This window comes from Callithrix jacchus, chromosome 14 (genome assembly GCF_049354715.1).
Source record: "Callithrix jacchus isolate 240 chromosome 14, calJac240_pri, whole genome shotgun sequence".
Taxonomy (NCBI): Eukaryota; Metazoa; Chordata; class Mammalia; order Primates; family Cebidae; genus Callithrix; species Callithrix jacchus.
The window spans coordinates 89,907,911-89,926,689 of record NC_133515.1 but is presented as its reverse complement, the minus strand read 5'-3'; the positions used below and the strand labels follow the sequence as shown (position 1 = coordinate 89,926,689).

At 53.0% G+C, this 18,779-nt stretch overlaps 1 protein-coding gene across 7 annotated transcripts in view; it reads right to left on the bottom strand.

The window, feature by feature from the left end:
• DNMT3A (DNA methyltransferase 3 alpha) overlaps positions 1-18,779 on the bottom strand; it is a 115,246-nt gene that overhangs the window by 62,408 nt on the left and 34,059 nt on the right. For 5 of the 7 annotated variants that reach the window (XM_003734782.6, XM_078349761.1, XM_035272997.3 and 2 more), the window contains exon 3: positions 11,173-11,277. In XM_003734782.6, coding sequence (XP_003734830.3) covers positions 11,173-11,277 — 105 coding nt within the window. Of the gene's footprint in view, positions 1-11,172; positions 11,297-18,779 lie in introns of all 7 variants that reach the window. The other 2 variants (XM_078349764.1, XM_078349763.1) reach the window with 1 other exon arrangement.

The window sequence follows — 18,779 nt, the reverse complement described above, 5'->3', positions numbered from 1 at the left end:
GAGCCACAGCACCCAGCCAACCTTATTTAACTTGGTAGGCCTCTCCACCTACAGCTTTCTAGCACCTTGCACAAGTCTGGGCATATATATGCTTATAAAATTAATAAATGTAATTCTCACAGGCATCTTAGGGGAGCTGGGGGCGACGCTCGCTTTTTTTTCTGAAGCCTGCCTTGGGTCACACGCTTCCAGGCGATAAAGCTTCCAGGACGGCCCAGGTACAAGCAAGGCATTTCAAAGCTGACTCCCACTTTGGGTTGAGTCTCAGAAAAGCGCAAGCTCACAAATCCCTTCAGGGTTCGGAGAAGGCAGAGGCGGCGTGCTGTGCCCAAGAAGAGCTGGGCAGAGGCTGCTGGCCCCCGCTGAGCAGCCCCCAACTCAAGAAAAAGCCAGAGGCAAGGCAAGGAGGAGCCTCCCGCGGTGGCCTGCCCAGCCCCAACCAATTCCGCAGCCCTGCCGCTGCCTCCCCTTTCCCCTTTGCCCAAAGCCTGGGCCAGACCCAGACCTCCCACCCCTCCTTCACTCCAATGGAAGCCTTGCCTCCCAGGGTGGGGCAAAGTCTGAAACTCCCAGCAGGGGAAGGTGTTTTTTTTCTTTCTTTCTTTCTTTTTTTTTTTCAAGAGACAGGGTCTCTGTCACTCCGATTGGAGTGCGGTGGCATGATCACAGCTCATTGTGGCCTTGAATTTCTGGGCTCAAGCAATTTTCCTGCTTCAGTCTCACCAGTACCAGGGACTACAGGTGTCTGCAACCATGCCTATTTTTTTTTATGGAAATAATTTTTAAAAATATTTGTTTTAGAGACAAGGTCTCACTCTGCTGCCCAAGCTGGAGTGCAGGGGTGTGGTCATAGCTCACTGCAGCCTCAAACTCAACGATTTTCCTATCTCAGCCTCCCAAGGAGCTAGGACCACTAATGTGTGCCACCACACCTAGCTAATTTTATGGAAGTGTTTTTTTTGGAGACAGAGTCTCACTCTGTTGCCCAGGCTGGAATGCAATAGTGCAATCTCGGCATACTACAACCTCCACCTCCCAGGTTCAAGCAATTCTCCTGCCTCAGCCCCCCTAGTAGCTGGGATTATAGGTATGAGCCACCAGGCCCAGGCTAATTTTGGATTTTTAGTAGAGACAGGGTTTTGCCATGTTGGCCAGGCTGGTCTCAAACTCCCGACCTCAGGTAATCCACCCCCCTCAGCCTTCCAAAGTATTGAGATTACAGGCGTGAGCCACTGCACCCTGCCAGAAGTGACTTTTAAGTTTTGCTTTCTTATAGTTATTTACACACAAAAACTAAAACCCAGGAGGAGGAGAGATGAGGGTTGTGGCACAGGGGAGATGAGGCCCTGGCATCTGGGGCAAAGAGCCCTCTCCCCAGGCTGTAGCCCACATGCAGCGTTCACTGGGATACCATTCTCCCTCCTTCACTGCCTCTTCCTTTCCCACCAGGAGCTCCTCTTGCCATCTCCCCCAGAACCCAGCAGAGGCAGGGGCAACCTCACCTTGGTCACCCAGAAGGCTGGGCCTGCCATGGTGCTTTTAAGACCTCTGTGAGATCCATTCCATGCCACCTGGGAACCCTGGTGTCAGGCCAGCCATGGTCTCTTCACCATCACATGCAGACTTGATAAAGAGGTGCCCAATGCCTGACACTCACTGCTAGCCACAGGACAGATGTGTGCGGGGAAGCCACACAATGCGAACGCACACACGCCAGCGAGGCCCTCCACTCACACTGTGGCTCCTGGCTCCTTCTATGTCCTCAGCTCTGCATCCCCATCACCCCTCACCCAGCCTGGATTTTTCCAGGTTGACTCGCTTCAGGAAACAGCTGCATGTCCACGTAAGCAGGGCAGCTCTGCCCCCGAAGCATTGGCATGGAGCCACGACGGCCCACCCCCACCCTTCCTGAAGCCCCCTTCCCCTGGCAGCCCTCCCCAGAGATCTGACAGCAGCTGGAAGCAGCCTGTGGCAGGGAAAGCCAGAGAAGCCCGCCCCATGCCCACTCCAGGAGGGTGAGGGGTCCCCAGGTTCCCCCCTGCTCAGCCTTCCTGGGGTAGACGGAGCAGGCTCCAATGCTATGGAGCTAGGACCCCCAACTCCTCCAATTTCCCTTTTCCCTGTGGGTGGCTAAAAGCACCGCCAATGGGGTCAGGGACGGTGGGACCAGAGGCCACAGAGGGCCGACACTGGAAACTCTGGTCCCAGCCTGGGCACCCCCTCAAGGTCCCACCATTCCCCTCACATCTGTTGGGAGCTACCTGTCTCCCTCCTCCCCAGAGATCTCTCCACTCTAAGCCCAGAGGAGAGAACTCTGGGCTCAGCAAAGCCTTAGAAGTCACTCAGTCCGTGGCCTTGCTAGGCTGTCACAAGCCATGGCAAATGGATGCCAGAATGACCATGCCCGGTGAGTGGCCGGCCCACTTGGGGTTCTGCTTCCAGCGGGGACACCGGTCCACCTGGAAGAGGGCCTGGCTGTGCTCTTTGAAGTCAACCTCAAAGGATTTCACAGTGAGCTGGAGGCTTTCTTTAAAAAGCTGTTATGCTAGCTGGATGCGGTGGCTCACGCCTGTAATCCCAAGACTTTGGGAGGCTGAGGTGGCCGGATCGTCTGAGGTCAGGATGCAGTGAAACTGCATCTCTACTAAAAATACAAAAGAATTAGCTGGGTACGGTGGTGCACACCTGCAATCCCAGTTCCTCAGGAAACTGAGATGGGAGAATCACTTGAAGAATCACTTGAACCTGGGAGGCAGAGGTTGCAGTGAGCCGAGATCGCATCATTGCACTCCAGCCTAGACGAGAGTGAGACTCCGTCTGAAAAAACAAACAAAAAACCCCAAAGAAAGCTGTTATGTATGGGAGAGCCACGTGTTTAAGTAAATCTCCTTTGAAGTGACTTCTATTTTCAATCTCTGCCATCCCTAGGGTGATGGGTTTGGTAAGAATGGAACCCACTATGGAAAACGGTGCTGTGTTTTCCGTGCTTCATTTCCCTTTCTGAAATGTCTGATGGGTGTCCTCTCTCAGTTTCCCAGCTGTGCTGTACTCAGCCCGCTGCACCCGACATGATTTCATAGCCTTAATCACGTCCTCTCTTAGCCTTTGTCTCTACAGACTGGAGAGTCCTAATCTCTTTAGTCTGTCCTCTCTTGGCAGCCTTGCCTCCCCCTTGATCAATTTAGTGCCCTTCTCTGGAGCTTTTCCAGCTCACTTATGTCTTTCCTGAGGTGGGAGAACCAAAATGTACAAAGTTCTCTAGGTGGGGATGATGAAAGAAAACCCACGTGAACAGCTCTCCTGGGAGGCGTGTGCCGGCGCGTACCTGTGCGTACCTGCAACGGCAGGAGCAAGGCAGGTGCAGCCCGGGCCCTAGAATAGCTCCTGGGGCCCCAGGAAGGCCACAAAGGCCAGGACCTGCAGGAATGAATGACTCACTGAAGGTGGCCCTGGGATGTGGAGGGATGGAAATAAACAGAGGGATTATTTTTGAAAAAAAAAAAAAAAGGATATTCTGAGATGCTACTTAAAGGCTCCCCGAATAAGACCAGCTGAGTAAGGTGGCCTCGACAGGGACCCCTACCCCATGTGCTTCCTTCCAGAAGCCTCGTCTCCAACAACAAAGCTGACCTGACACTGTCCCTGCTGTGTCATCACTGGGGCCTCCTTTTACCCCTTCCCTTCCAGCATCCCCAGGGCCAGCAGCATATGCTTGGCCAATCCTGACCCGCCACTGCCACCTCCCACAGACCCTGGGCCTTCACTGATGCCCCTGCCCCTCCACCTCCTAGCACGAACTCATGCTCGGGGATGAATGCCATGCTCACGGGTGCCAGAGCCAGTTTCCCAAACACGACTCCTGTTACGTCATGCCCGCCTCCTCACAACCTTCCAGATACCGTATTTTTCAGAGAGGATGAAGAGTAAAAGCCCTTCAGGCTGCCTGCAAACTACCTTTCCAGCCAAGACTGAAAACATTTTTCTTCTTGCTTTGAGACAGGGTTTTGCTCTGTCACCCAGCTGGAATGCAGTGGCACAGTCATGGCTCATTGAAACCTCACCCTCCAGGCTCAAGAGATCCTCCTGCCTCAACCTCCCAAGTAGCTGCGACCATAGGCATACCACCATACTCAGCTACTATTATATAATTATATATATATGTATATGTATGTACACATATGTATTATTTATTTTTTGAGACAGAGTCTCCCTCTGTCATCCAGGCTGGAGTGCAGTGGCGCAATCTTGGCTCACTGTAATCTCCGCCTGCCCAGGTTCAAGCAATTCTCATGCCTCAGCCTCCCAGGTAGCTGGGACCACAGGTATGTGCTACTATGTTCAGCTAACTTTTTTGTATTTTTAGTAGAGACAGGGTTTTGCCATGTTGGCCAGGCTGGTCTCTAATTCCTGGCCTAGTTGATCCACCCGCCTCGGCCTCCTAAAGTGGTGGGATTACAGGTGTGAGCCCTCGTGCCCGGCCCCATAAACATTTTTCAACGAATCCCCAGTCACCCAGCCAGGCCTGCGCCTGCGTGTTCACAGCCCCTGCCTTTGGGCCTCCCCACACCCGCCCCGCCCTGCATGCCTTCCTTCCTCCACACCCAGCTCAGCAAGGTCCTGGGGTGGGGGGTGCTTCTCACTTTCCTCTTGACTTCTCCAAATGTCACCTCCCTTCTAAGGCCCAAGTCAAGCCCTGCGTTCTCCATCTTCCCTGGCTTCCCAGCATCCTTAGGAGTCCCACAGCACTTGACATCCCCGCCACGGGCTAGGCCTTTCCATGTGGGACTCCAGTAGCAGGGCATCAATTTCACTGCTTGGCGGTGGAGCAGGTGGGTGGAGCTGCAAGGAACAGTTCATAACCATCGGCTCTGCCCCCTGAGCAGTGTACCGGCCTGTCTTCCTCACACCTTCCAAAACATGAGGAGACTGGGTGGGCAGTAGTGTGTACTGATGCAGGCTCACAGGAAGAAAAGCCACCTCTAGAGGCAGGCCAGGGGCTACAGCCCAGGAGTGGGAGACACTATGTCAAGAAGTTGTGTGCAGAAAAGCAAGGGCACCAAGTCACGGAACTGAGGTGCAAAGGGTTAGCCCAGGAGCAGCTCTGATCTGGAAACAAGCAAGGAAGCTGAGCTCTGCCTTAACTTGGAGAAGAATCAAAGGTCCTGTTGGGCTGTAAAGCTAGCAAGTACAGCAAACCCCCGACAGCTGCCATAAGCTGTACCCAGCTGAGTTTTTCTGCAGCAGGACGGTCCCCTAACTTCCCCATTTATACCCCAAGTCATTTTCTCTGAAGTGATGCAGTTTGTCCTCTTGGATTGGCTCACTCCTGTGCTGTGTTGGAGGGTCAGCTGTAACACCGGCTTGGGCTCAGCTGAGCTCAGCACCAGTGCCCAGTCCCCTCCTCCTCCTCCCTCCCATTCTGGGTTATTCTTAGGAGGTGACCTCAGAGTGCTCCCTCTGAACAAAAATAACTCTGGAGGAAGTTGGTGGGTATAAATCGTCAATGAATAAATACGCATCGATAGTAAACAGGGGATAGAGGCTGGCAGGGCCGCTCATCCCCAAGGCCTGGTGGGTAGGGGCAAAAACTCTCCCTCCAGGGCTCCAACCGGAACCATCCACGAAGGACAAAGGCCTACTCAGGACTGTCTGAGCTGGTGCAGGCAGGAACCAGCCTCAGACACCCACACTTGTCACCCTGCTACATCCTTGGAGGCTGCCCCTTCCTCCCCACCTCACACCCACACATGGGCTCAGCCCCATGCGCCCGCCCCCGCCTCCCCATCCTGGGCACTGGCCAGCCCGCAGGCCAGGGCCCAGGTGCCAGCTCCCTTCCTAAGCCCCGCCCTGCCCTGCAGCTGACTTCCTGTTTCCTGTTGCCGGCTCTGACTGCAGCATCCTGGCTCTCTGGCCAGTGCTGCAGACAACTAGGCTGTTGCTGTTTGGAAGCAGGCGCACCTCTTCTCCTTCAGACCCCCGCGGCCTTCGGCACTTACACACGGGCTCCCTGCTATTTGTGTCAATCATGCTCTTCAGTTATATTTTCTTTGGGTGCTTTTTGGACCAGTTCTACACACTTTTTCCAGCAGTCCTGCATTCACATATTAACTTAAAGAGAACCTCTGGGTAGGTACCCAGGAGCCAAACTGCATGGCTCCAGGAATAAGGAGGAAAGATCACCATGGGCTTTGCAGTTGAGAGAGGTGACATCCAAGTCCTGATCATCCTCTTTGAACCTCAGTCTCTTCTTCTGAACGTGGGGATGATAATGAAGGTGGACCCCAACTACCTCACACAGGTTTGTTGGCATCAAATAAGGTAATCCCTGTAAAAGGCCTTTGTAGGCAGTAACATGCTGTGTAACCATGAGCCTTTATTGCTAATCTCTGTCCTCAGTGAGACGGGCAAACTCATTGTGGCACAGCTCAGTGACTATGCAATGGCAGTGCATTTTCAAACTGTTGGGGATGAAAGTGCAAGCTTTGGTTTCAGATTTTTAAATTCTCAATGCGCTGAGAAATGATACAGTTGTAAAATACAAAATCACAGCACGAGGATGTGACAACATTATCACATGCACATAAAATCTTCTGAATAGTTATACTCAGTTCTGTACTGACAAGTGACAACCAGTGCTACTCAAAGTGAGGTCTGCAGACCACTGCAGTCCACGTGGGTGATCGATGGGCTTGTAACTTGTCTTTATCAGTTATTTACTTTTTTTTTCTTGGCAGAGTCTCACTCTGTTGCCCAGGCTGTAGTGCAATGGTGTGATCTTAGTTCACTGCAACCTCCACTTCCTGGGTTCAAGTGATTCTCCTGCCTCAGCCTCCCGAGTAGCTGGGATTACAGGTGTGCGCCACCACACTCAGCTCATTTTTGTACTTTTAGTAGAGATGGGGTTTCACCATGCTGGCCAGGCTGGTCTCGAACTCCTGACCATGTGATCCACCCGCCTCGGCCTCCCAAAGTGTTAGGATTGCAGGCGTGAGCTGCTGCGCCTGGCCATCAGTAGTTTGTTTTTATTAATTTTAGAAACAGTTCAAGAAGGGACAGGAAAGGCCAGGTGCAGTGGCTCATGCCTGTAATCTCAGCACTTTGGGAGGCTGAGGCGGGTGGATCACCTGAGGTCAGGAGTTCGAAACTAGCCTGACCAATGTGGAGAAACTCCATCTCTACCAAAAAAACAAAAAACAAAAAACAAAATTAGCCAGGCGTGGTGGTGCATGCCTACAATCCCAGCTACTTGGGAGGCTGAGGCAGGAGAATCGCTTGAACCTGGGAGGCAGAGGTTGCGATGAGCAGAGGTCGTGCCATTGCACTACAGCCTGAGAAACAAGAGCGAAACTCTGTCTCAAAAAAAAAAGGCCAGTGTCAGTCACGGTGACCGAACTGGGCCTCATTTTCAGGCTGGGTTCTGCTGGACTGCAGTGCTGGGGCAGGTGGAGAGAAGGCAGGCTGTGGAACAGTGGAAGGGGAGGGCAGGAGGAATGGCTGGTGTGTTTAGGGAGCAGTGAGAGGGTGAGGTTTCTATGGCCAAAGGGGTGGCATCAGGCATAGCAAGGGAAGGGGTGGTCAGATGGTGAGGGGCTGGAATCTAGATCCTGTCTCCTAAGAAATGGAGTCCTGGGGGTTCCTGTGGAAAGACATGCCGGTGCTACATGTACTGTGATTATGTGTGGCCTCCTCTCTGCAGCACACATGACTGAAATAGAAGACGTCTTCCTCTGGGGGCTTCCCACACATGGTAGGTGCTCAGGAAGTGGAAAGTGTTTGTCATGAAGGGAGCACACTGGCCTGGGCATGCGGGAAGCAGGTGGAGTCTGGTTTGGGCGAGGGCAATGCCGGGGGCAGAAGGCCCCCCGGGACAGATGCCTCTTGAAGGCCACGACAGACAGTCCTTGAGGGCAAAAGGAGAGACAGCCCAGGATTTCTCGGGCTTGGGGCTGGGACCTGGTGAGGACACTCGTGGGTGTACCTGACCCTCCCTGTCCAGGGCCAGCTGTGGAAGCCAACAGCCTCCAGCCAGGGTTTCATCTCTTACTTCCCAGTCCCCATCCCCCATCACACCTGTCAGGACCTGAGCCAAGCTCCCTCCCCAGGCTTAGCTGGATGACATATTCAGCTGCTTTAAAGCTCCCTGGCAAATCTATTCCCAGGGCCACAGATGCAGCGGGTCCTCAGAAGCCCTCTCTGCTGTGCTCCTGCAGGGGAGGGGAAGAGGCCAGGACCAGCACCTGCCGCCATAGGGCTAAGCCCCGGCTGCAGCAGGAATCCCCCAATGTGGGCTCCCAGGGAGGGCCGTGCTGGCCGCTGTCCTTGGGGTCAGTCTCTCTTGGTTCCTCCAATGAGCAAGGAGTCCCCAACAGCTGACTCCCCAATCAGCTTCACCTTCCCCACGCTCTTCCTCACGCTGGGCCTCTCCTGAGAGACCAGGCAGCTGCAGGTATGACCCAGGACTCGGGCTAGAACACATCCAGACCATGACGGGCACAGGATGCATCCCACCTCCCAGGGCTGCTGAGAGGCTGATGCTGGGCCCCCACCCCTCAGGCCTGCACCCCAGCCTGGTGGACCCTGGGCCCTGCAGTGGAACAGGTTTTTACACAGCCAGCTCAGCACATTTTTTTTTTTTTGAGACAGAATCTTGCTCTGTCATCCAGGCTGGAGTGCAGTGGCACAATCTTGGCTCACTGCAACCTCTGCCTCCTGGGTTCAAGTGATTCTTCTTCCTCAGCCTCCTGAGTAGCTGGGACTCCTGCCTCAGCCTCCTGAGTAGCTGAGACTACAAGTGTGAGCCAATACGCTTGGCTAATTTTTGTATTTTTAGTAGAGACAGGGTTTCACCATACTGGTCAGGCTGGTCTTAAACTCCTAACCTCATGATCTGCCTGCCTTGGCCTCCCAAAGTGCTGGGATAACAGGTGTGAGCCATTGTGCCTGGTCTTTGGACTGTTTTGCTGTTTGTAAAGAGCCCCAGGAGGTAGACAGGGCAGGTTTTCCTGGCAGCCATATTTTACCAGTGAGGAAGTAGCCCAGAGGGGTTGGGTGACCTGCTCAAGGACACATGGCTGGGAAGCATTAGATCAAGGTGCTGTTCTTCCGTCAAACTATGGTTGCCGTGGCCTCCTGAAGAGGAAAGGTTTGGCCAGGCAGGCGCAGTCCTGACCTTTGCTGAGGCCCCTTGGTACATGCATCATTTCATTCTCACAGGGGTGAGAGATTTTTCGAAGGGGAACCTGAGGTTCAGGCAGCAGCTGTTCAAGGTTATACAAGTAGCCAATGGTGGAGTCAGAATTTGAACTCAGGTCTCATGGACCCCAAAGACAGTGTTTTTCCTTCTGCACTGCAGCCTGCTCCAGGCCCAGGGATGTATGACTGCCAGCCCCTCTCCCCTTACTCGGCTGTGCCCCTCTTCTCTGTCATTGTCCAGGTGATGTCTCCACACTCCTGTCCCTGACTTCCTTGTACCTTCTCACCCAAGAGCTTCATTCCACCTCTCAGCAATGTGGCTGCCCTCTGATTCCAGAGACTCACAAAGATGAGTCTAAGGGTTGCTGGGTCTTTATTTGCTACAGGTGGTGGCTCTTGTCTCCAGAAACTGGATGGGGCCAGGGGGAGTTTGCTTAGCAGATCGAAGGTTGCCAAGCGTCAGGAGAGGGGCAGGGCATGCTACAGATGTGGAGTCACCAGTGTGCTCTGACTCCCGCCTGGATCTCCTCCCATGCCTTCTCCATCAAGGCACCCTGTGGGTCCCCAGAATCTGGACTCCGCTGCCAGCCAGAAAGTCCTCCAAAATCCCATTTCATCTTTCAATGCCATGTGAATTTTTCATTCCAGGCCATAAAATATCCATGTTTGCTTTAATATTAAAATGTTTAAAATTACTTACCAGTTAAATGACTTCACTCCGGCCCCACCCCCCTCCAAATCTTCAGGCAGAATTGGCAGTGGGGCACTGTTTTACCCAGCAGGTTTCCATACCCACCTCCAGGGACCCACCGCCCGCCTCTACCATCCCATTTCACTTCAGTCACCTTCACCTCAGCTCTACCCCAAGGGAGCAATGGGCTTCCTGGGCTCCAGGCCTGCTGGGAACATTTCCTTGAAGGGCTGAGCAACAAATCCAGAGCCTCTGACTCCCCCGTACCTTCTTGCTCCAAGTTTAGCATTTTCAGCGGGAAGGGGCTAAAAGAAAGGAACCAGCTGTCTCTGGTGCTGGCAAATAATGACTGCTCCACATCTGAGTTTAAGACATCAGCCACTCAGGCTCTGACAGCCCAGGGCCCTTGTTCTCCAGAGCTGCCCCCAGGCCTTAGCAGCACTGGCTCCCAGAAGCCTGGAGCTGGGCTTGGCCCTGCCACCTACTCCCCTGCAGGACTTCCTTCGCTAGGGCCTTGATCCTCCTGCTCTCTCACAGCCTCCTCAGCCTGCATCTCCTCACTCCCATTTGATCAGACTTCCAGGACTCGGTTCCCTTCCTCCTCCAGGTGGGGGCTGAGACCCAGGGTGAGAGTGTGGCAGCGAGGTGCCTGCAGAGACAGGCCAGGGAGATCTTGGTCCAGCCTGGGATTCTGGCAGGCCCTCTTGCTTCCCTTCCAGAGGGAGGCCAGGAGTCAGGGGCCTGGGTCAAATCTTAGGCCCAAGACCCACCAGTCAAGTCCCCTGGCCCCTCAGGGCTTCCAGGTCTGCATGTAGAAAAACACCTGTAATCCCAGCACTTTGGGAGGCCAAGGCAGGTGGATCATGAGGTCAGGAGTTCAAGACTATCCTGACCAACAGGGTGAAACCCCATCTTTATGAAAAATATGGAAAAAACTAGCCGGGCATGGTGGCACACATCTGTAATACTAGCTACACAGGAGGCTGAGGCAGGAGAATCGCTTGAACCTGGGAGGCGGAGGTTGCAGTGAGCCGAGATTGCACCATTGCACTCCTGTCTGGGCGACAGAGCAAGACTCCATCTCCAAAAAAACAAACAAAAAGAAAATAGGGAAATGAGGGTGGGATAAGAATGGGGTATATGAAGCAGTTCTGCAGCTGGAGGGGTGCACGCCATCACCTGGTCTTAAACATCCCCAGGCCCCTGCAGGACACACATCACTGGCATCGAATGCCCAGGCACATGTGTGTGGCGTGTGTGCATAGGAGGGTGTAGGATGCGCCACTCACCGGGGGGTGCTTGCGCTTCCTCCCAGGCCGCCCCACCTTCCGGGCCGTGGTGCTGGGCTCTTGGCGCTCCTCTTTGCCACGAGGCTCCTCCTGCTCCTCTCCATCCTGCAGGCACAGACACAGCCTGTGAGGCCAGAGGTGGATCCAAGCAGTGCATCATTCAGGGCTGTCTGGGGCTGGCCTGGCCTCCCTACCAGCCCCAGCCTCCTCCTGTCCCACCAGCCACACTTCCAGGGCTGTGCAATATGCCCCCCGCCAACTCGCCTCCTGCCTGGTGAAGCTTGAGTCACCCCTCAGAGCCCCATTTAAAATACATCCTTGGCCAGGCATAGTGGCTCACACCTGTAATCCCAGCACTTTGACAAGCCTAAGCAGGAGGATCACTTGAGGCCAGGAGTTCGAGACCAGCCTGGGCAACATAGTGAGACTTCATCTCTACAAAAAATCCCACACCCATATATATGCATATATAGATAATAATCCTTGGGGTTTATTCAGGACAGACCCTGTGCCCCAGCAGAAGGCATCTCTCCCTCTCTATGATCAGTTTCTGAACCACAAAATCATAACACAAGCTCTGATAAAGGATTTGTTTGAGTTAAAAGTTTATTCGTATGAGAAAGTTTTTGTTCACAGGTACACAAATTACATTTGTGATCTACTTAATGAATCACCTTTATTGAGAATAAAATCAAGTGAAAAAATATTAAGCAATATCTACTTGAAGTCCATGAGATACTTATGAGGACTGTGGAAAGTGGAGGACTGTACAGCTGTGAACGCCCCTGCCAGGTGGGGCTGGCGCCGCGCGTGCCTGTCAGCTTGCAGGGCGGTCGTGGGGACTGAATCTCAGCTCCTGTCCATCTCTTGCGTTCACTGAGTTTGGGTGAATGTCTTGTTTTGCTCCCCACGCCTCACATGACACCTGTGCAAGGCTGGGCCCTGACGTGCTTGTCTCCTGGGGCACAGAGACATAAACCTAGAAAGTCCTGCCTCACTGCTCCCGCCTGGCCACAAACCACCCACAAGTCCCTTCTGACTCAGCCAGGCTCTGGCATGACTAATCACCAGCAGAAATGATACTGGGGAAGGAGGGAGAGTGTGGCCCTGACCCTGCAGAGGGAACACGGGCTATTCTTCACACCCTGCACGATGTCAGGAGCCCAAGACAGCTTTGGGGCCCTCCCTGGGGAGGGTGCCAACCTCGGGTGCTGCCGGCAGCACAGACGGAGAAGAGGGTCCGCAGCTTTCCAGAGACCTGAGTACCATGGCCCTCGACGTCCTACTCAACTTTCATTTTCTATGATTGCAAAATACCTTGTGGTTTGCCACATTAATTTTTAGATGATAATGGGGCACACAATGGAAACCCACTGTGACCAGCTGTAGACGTGAGACCAGTGGGAAGAGCGTCCCTGGTCCCTCTGTCCATCCTCCAGCTTAGCCATGTCCTCGGGGCAGACCATTACAGCTCAAGTTCTGCGAGGCCTCCAAAGACATGCACATGGCAGGGGAACAGAGGTGCCTGGTCTTGGCACAGGTGGGGACCGCAGTCAAGCTGCAGAGACAGAACTCACACAAGAGATGGAGAGAATGCTTGGAGGCACAGAAGAGAACCCTGCTGTGTTGTGGGAGCAAAGAAGGGAACAGCTGCAACGCCAGAACCCAGAGCTGTTAGAGAAAGACACTGAGGATGAGGAGGTTCGGCTAGCATCAGAACAGCTGACCTCCAAGGGCACTGTCACTAAGCTGCGCAGAATAATATGGCAGTGAGGGTTGGAGAAGGGCCAAAGAGGACAATTTAAGGAGCACAGCGGAGGAAGCATCTGGAAAGGAAGCCAGGGGACAGAGGAGCCCCATGCTGTCTTGGAGGGAGAGGCCAGCCCCGGGACCGGAGATCCTTCAGGGGCTCTTTTCAGGAAAGCACAGCAGAGGGGTGGTGAGCGCAGAAGGGCCGTGGGAAGAGGAGCCAACTGGCGGGAGCCTTCAAGAGGGCTCAGGGTGCCCAAGGGCGCATGCCCCATGGGAGGCCAGGCCTGCTGCTTCTGCTCTTCTGAAGATGCCCCGTGTTAAGAAAGGATCACACAGAGAGGATGCATTGCCAGTGCAGCTTAGTATTTGTGAGGGTTCTGATTGGATCTACACAACTGCTAAGAATTTCAGGCAGAGGTGGGGCTTCTGATCCAATTCAACTGGTGCCAAATGGGCAGCATTTGATCAGCATTTGTAAAATCATCAGGGGTCACGTGAGGTCATGGAAAGAGCAAAGTGGGTCTGAGCCCAGCTTGTCCATTTCCTAGTTACAGGAGCAGCCTCTCGGAGCCTCAGTTTCCTCATCTGTAAAATGGGGGTATGAAGGTGTCCGTTCTGTCTGCTTCTCGGGTTTTGAAAAGACAGCTACACAAAGGGTTTATCCCTTTGTCTGTTTTGTTTACTGCTGAAGCCCCTGAGCCTAGGACAGATTCTGGAAAAACTCCTACTCCCCATAAATTCTGGGCTTTAAACTATTTCTTTAACAAGCTGCATTTGTGACAGAGGGATTCGACTTTCTTTTATTCTGAATTAATCAGAGATGTGAAAGTCAACCAGAGCTTCTGATCAGTGAAAGGGAACCACAGTTACCACACAGCAATGACCTAAAAATTAAGATGCTTGACATTTCACGATGGGCACTGGCTTCCATTGGGCATGTGGAGAAAGCCTTTGGGGGTCCTGACAGGCCACCCCTCTGCCATATGCAGCCCTGCTGGCATCTCTCACCTACACCACATGTGCTGAGTCTGTAGGTGCTTGGCACATTTTTTTCCCCCTACTGGATTCAATTAAGTGCAACCTAGCCCAGGAGGAAGGGGTGGACCCCTGGGGCCAGGCCACCTCTCTAGGTCCTGACAGGTCCAGAGAGGGTGGGGAGGGCAGGGATGCTGTGTGTACCCCACACCTGGTGCAAGGTGCTCTATGGCTGGCCCAGCATTCAGGCCCCACGTGCCTCTGGGTGGTGCTTGGAGTCTCCACGAGTGCCAGGTCTCAACTCCTGGCCTTTGCCCTTGACATTTGGCTCTAAGAGCAGCGATGTGAAAAGGACGTTCTCTTCCGCCAACTCTTCCACGATGGAGTCTTAGGGCAGAGCGGGAAGCGATGCTTCTGCTCTGGGCCTGCCTGAGGTCTCCTTGTGGAGGGAGGGGACTGACACGCCGAGTAGGGTGAGCAGATGGCTCAGGCCATGCCCCTCAACGGTTCCAAGGAAGTGTAGCAAGTGGTTCATTCTCGCATCTGTCACGGGGTCTGTTTTATTCCATATATTTGTTGATGGGTTGAGCAAAGGAATGTAAAATATGCTTATCAAATCTGCAAGTAGCCCTGAATTAGGAGGCGTTGCTAATACTCTGAAAGAAAAGAATCTGACACGTGGTGACAAGGAACAGCTGAAAAACAGTAACACAGTTCTTGGGAATAGGTTTGAGCCCAGGTTGGTTTCCTCATCTGTCAAGCCAGGGGACTGAATTCGTCCACACTTCCAGTGGGGAGGGGAGGGGGCGGAAATTCCAGACATGTAGGCTTTGGAAAGGGCAGAGCCCGGACTGGGAGTTTCGCTCTGCTCTTTGCTTAGGAGTAACCTCCAGCTCTTTGACCTCCCTGAGTCTTGCTTTCTTCATCTATCAAATGGGATGATACCTACTTTACAGTGATGTTATTAAATAAGGTGATGTAGCAAAAACTGACATGTGAGAGTCACTCAAGAACTGCTACCTTCCCCCGCTCTACACATCCGCATTCGTACTTCACTCCCACTCCATCCTCCCCATCCTCCTCCCCGATTCATGCAAATCCCAGCGTGCAGCCCACCAAATGCAGCAATCCCTCACTACCATGCACAGCCCAACATCTGGCGGGGCTCCTGCTGCGAGATATGTGGCAATACCAGGGCTCTGGGAGCTTTCCAAAATGCAAAGCTGATTATGCCATTCTGCAGAGCTTAAACCCTTGCCACGGGGGTTCCCAGGAGCCAGGAGGATCCAGCCAAGCTCCTTAGCTCATGTGCAGGATGGTCCCCAGGATTTGGCTGGATCACCTTGGCCTCCCTCTCCACACATGGTCCCAACAGACAGCACCAAGGGTGAAAGCAAACTGCTTCCGTTCTCAGCCCCTGGGCAGACTGTTTCTTCTGCCCATACCAGCTTCCCGTCAGGTTTATCAGCAAACTGTTACCCAACTTTCCAGCCTCGTATCCTAGAGTCCCTGCCCCTAGCCCTGCCCCCCAATCCCTTACCTAGACTGAGCTGAAAGACCCTTCCTTTCCTATAGTTCCCCTACCAGCACGGCAGTGGTCAACTCCTTGAGGGAAGTGTCAGTGTCTGATTCATGGTGGCATCCAGAACGCCTAGACCAATGATGAATGACTGTCATGGAGTCGGTGCTTGACATTGAGTCCACAGATGCACACAGAGGCACACGCACACATCCACAAACCCGTACAAAGACAACTGTGTACGAGGCTCCAGTGCCTCTTGGATCTTTTCGATTCTTATTAGGAAACAAGAGGACTAAAACATCCCTTCTAGACTTAAACATAATTGTCACTTTGCATTTGTGTCATTTTTTGCAGCTTTCAAAGCACCTTCACATTTGGTGGCCTGTTAGATTAGGTGGTTCCTCTCTCTAAACTTCTGAGGCTATGATCTGACCTACATTTCAACACTGCTCACTGGATGGATTATTTTAAGCCATACGTGTCTCATTCTGATGCGCAGGGTGATGATGATAATAATCTCTCACATTTGTACCGTACATGGTAATTAACAAAGCACCTTCACATATGTTATTTCTTTTTATTCTTATACTTTATGGAAAGCAGAGCTGGTATTTTTTTTTTTCTATTACACAGGTGAAACACCTGAAGCTCAGAGAGATTATCTGACTTGCAGGGATCAGAGAGCCAGGAAAGGAGGCCTTTAGAACCGAAATTTACATCTTTTGTTTACCAGCCCATGGGTCTTTCTACTGCAGCAAGCCACTATACCCTACCATGCCAACAGACAGACACACAGTGACACCATAAAGATACAGGGAATCCGAGGTCAAGGTACACGGGCATTTACAGGTACAGACACTCTGGGCTGGCTGCACCCAGACACAGGACCCTTCCCCACAAGAGAGTTATATTTGAGGCCCTCACCTAGAGACAGCCAGCCTGACAGATGTGTTCCCTTCAATACTTAAACTGGATGCTACTGACCCCGCATCTGTTGAGCAGATATCTCAAGTTGGTGCTTGAGTCAAGGGGATGAACTTGCCGGATCTAGCTAGCTACTTGCCTGGGCCCCCTGGGACAAGAAGCATGCACGGCCTTTGCCAGCTGGCTGGCTGGCCTCCCAGGGACTGTCTGTGGTCGTGGAATTCAGTGAAACGAATTGGCTTCTGCCAGCCCTGTCCCAGGCTTCCTGAGCACCAGGCTCTGCAGAACTACAGCCACATGCTCATGCACCACCACGACGTGTACACACACACACATATGCTCACATGCACACCCATGCCCAGGCCAACCTGCAGAGGCTGATCCCAGCGTGAGGGGTCAGGCCAGGAATCACTGTAGATGAGTATGGGTCCACAGCCCTCCAAAGCCCCCTACTTTTTCTGATATTAGTCACCTCCCGAAGCTATCAGCCCTTTATTTCAATTATTCAACAATATCCAACAAATAATCATTGACTGCTTAGGTGGCATCATAAGGTAATTACTGAGGAAAGCCTTCCATCCTCCTGAAAGGCCACTCTCGGAGGGGAGGGGCCGTGCCTCGTTGGCCCCTCTGAGTCACCCACAGCTCCTGGGTACTTGCACACGAAGGTGCTCCAGAAATGCTGAATAGCCGACAACAGTGGTGTCCGTCTAGTTCCCAGGCCCTTCTGCCAGGGCTGCAGCTCCTTGTCCACAGCCTGTCCACCTAGCTGGCCTCATTATCTTCTGCAGGTGCAGGGTGTGCCAGACCTCACACACACAGGGCAGCACATCTCAGCCCTGTCCGCCTCTGAGGTCTTGGTGCCATCACAAGGTCAGGCATAGGGGTGTGCTCAAAAAATCTACTGAGCACCTACTGTGTACGGGATACAAAGATAAACAAATAGGAAACTCAGTTCAGAGAGAGACAATGACATGGAAACAAGTACCTGACGCCATGCTGAGCCCAGAGTGGAATGTGCCACTGCTCTGCCTGTAGCCACTTCCATGGCACCAAGCCCACTGATGTCTGCTCCTTCAGCAGCACACCTGGATCTGCCAGCCCTTGCTTAATAGAGGGGAAGATCCAGATAAAACTACTTTGTAGCTGTGTGGCCTCTCTAAGCCTCAGTTCCTCATCTGTAAAATGGGGATGAGGAATCTCTCTGATCATCACCCTGCTCTGGGCACCTTCTGACTTACTGTAATGAGGGAGTGAGCCAATTACGGTGAAGAGAACACTCCTTTACTTCCTTCCACACTGCACAAACATTACATGGGATGATTATGAGGAATATCCCTAATGCCCTGTGGCTCTCTGCAGACGCAGCTGCAGGGCATGACCAGGCCTCCTGTGCTAAGCCCAGCTGCCAGTGAGGAAAGGTTCATTTCCCACTTGTCCTGAAACACTGCTCCACCACTACTCAGCTCTACTCTTTTTTTTTTTTTTTTTTTTTTGAGATGGAGTTTCGCTCTTGCACTCCAGGCTGGAGTGCAGTGATGTGATCTTGCTCACTGCAACTTCCACCTCCCAGGTTCAAGCGATTCTCCTGCCTCGGTCTCCTGAGTAGCTAGATTACAGGCTTGTGCCACCACGCCCAGCTAATTTTGGTACTATTAATAGAGACAGGTTTTGCCATGTTGGCTAGGCTGGTCTAGAACTCCTGACCTCAGGTGATCCACCTGCCTCAGCCTCCCAAAGTGCTGGGATTACAGGCGTGAGCCACCGCACCTGGCCCACTCCTTTTCTGCACAGCTGAGCCCAGCCTTTCCTGCCCTGGCCGACTCACCTTCTCGGCAGGGCTGGGCTTCATCCCTAACCTAGCCATTAAGAGCAGGAGGGACCCAAGTGACCACAGCCCCTCACCTAGGCCCCTGAAGGGATCCACAGCCCCTGCCATCAGGAGTTAAGTCTCATCACCACTTGCCTTGTTTTACTTTTGTTCAAGGGATAAAGGGACCTCAAGCCTTTCGTGACTGATGACCCAAAGAGAGACAACCCTTCCTCCATGCGCTAGGCTCTTAGCAGACTCTAAGCCCACACTAGGTCCCCACCCATGGTTTCCTACTCCTCTCCCATGCCCCTGCAATTCATGGGGTGGCAGTGAGTCTAAATCACAAAGATGTAGGAAGGTAGGTAGGTAGGCAGGTGGTGGGTGGATTAGTAGGTAGATGTCCAAAATAAATCATAAAGCTCACTTGACATACGCCATGTCCCGGTGTGAACCACTTGCACACACCATCTCATTTGAACCTCTCAAGCCAACTTTGAGGGGCCATTTTCCCACTCATAGCCATGTTTCCAAGTTACGTGACAGAGTCCAGATTCAACACAGGCCTGTCTCCAAGGGCCAAACAACCCCGACCGAAGACTGTGCTGACTGCAAAGTCAACTA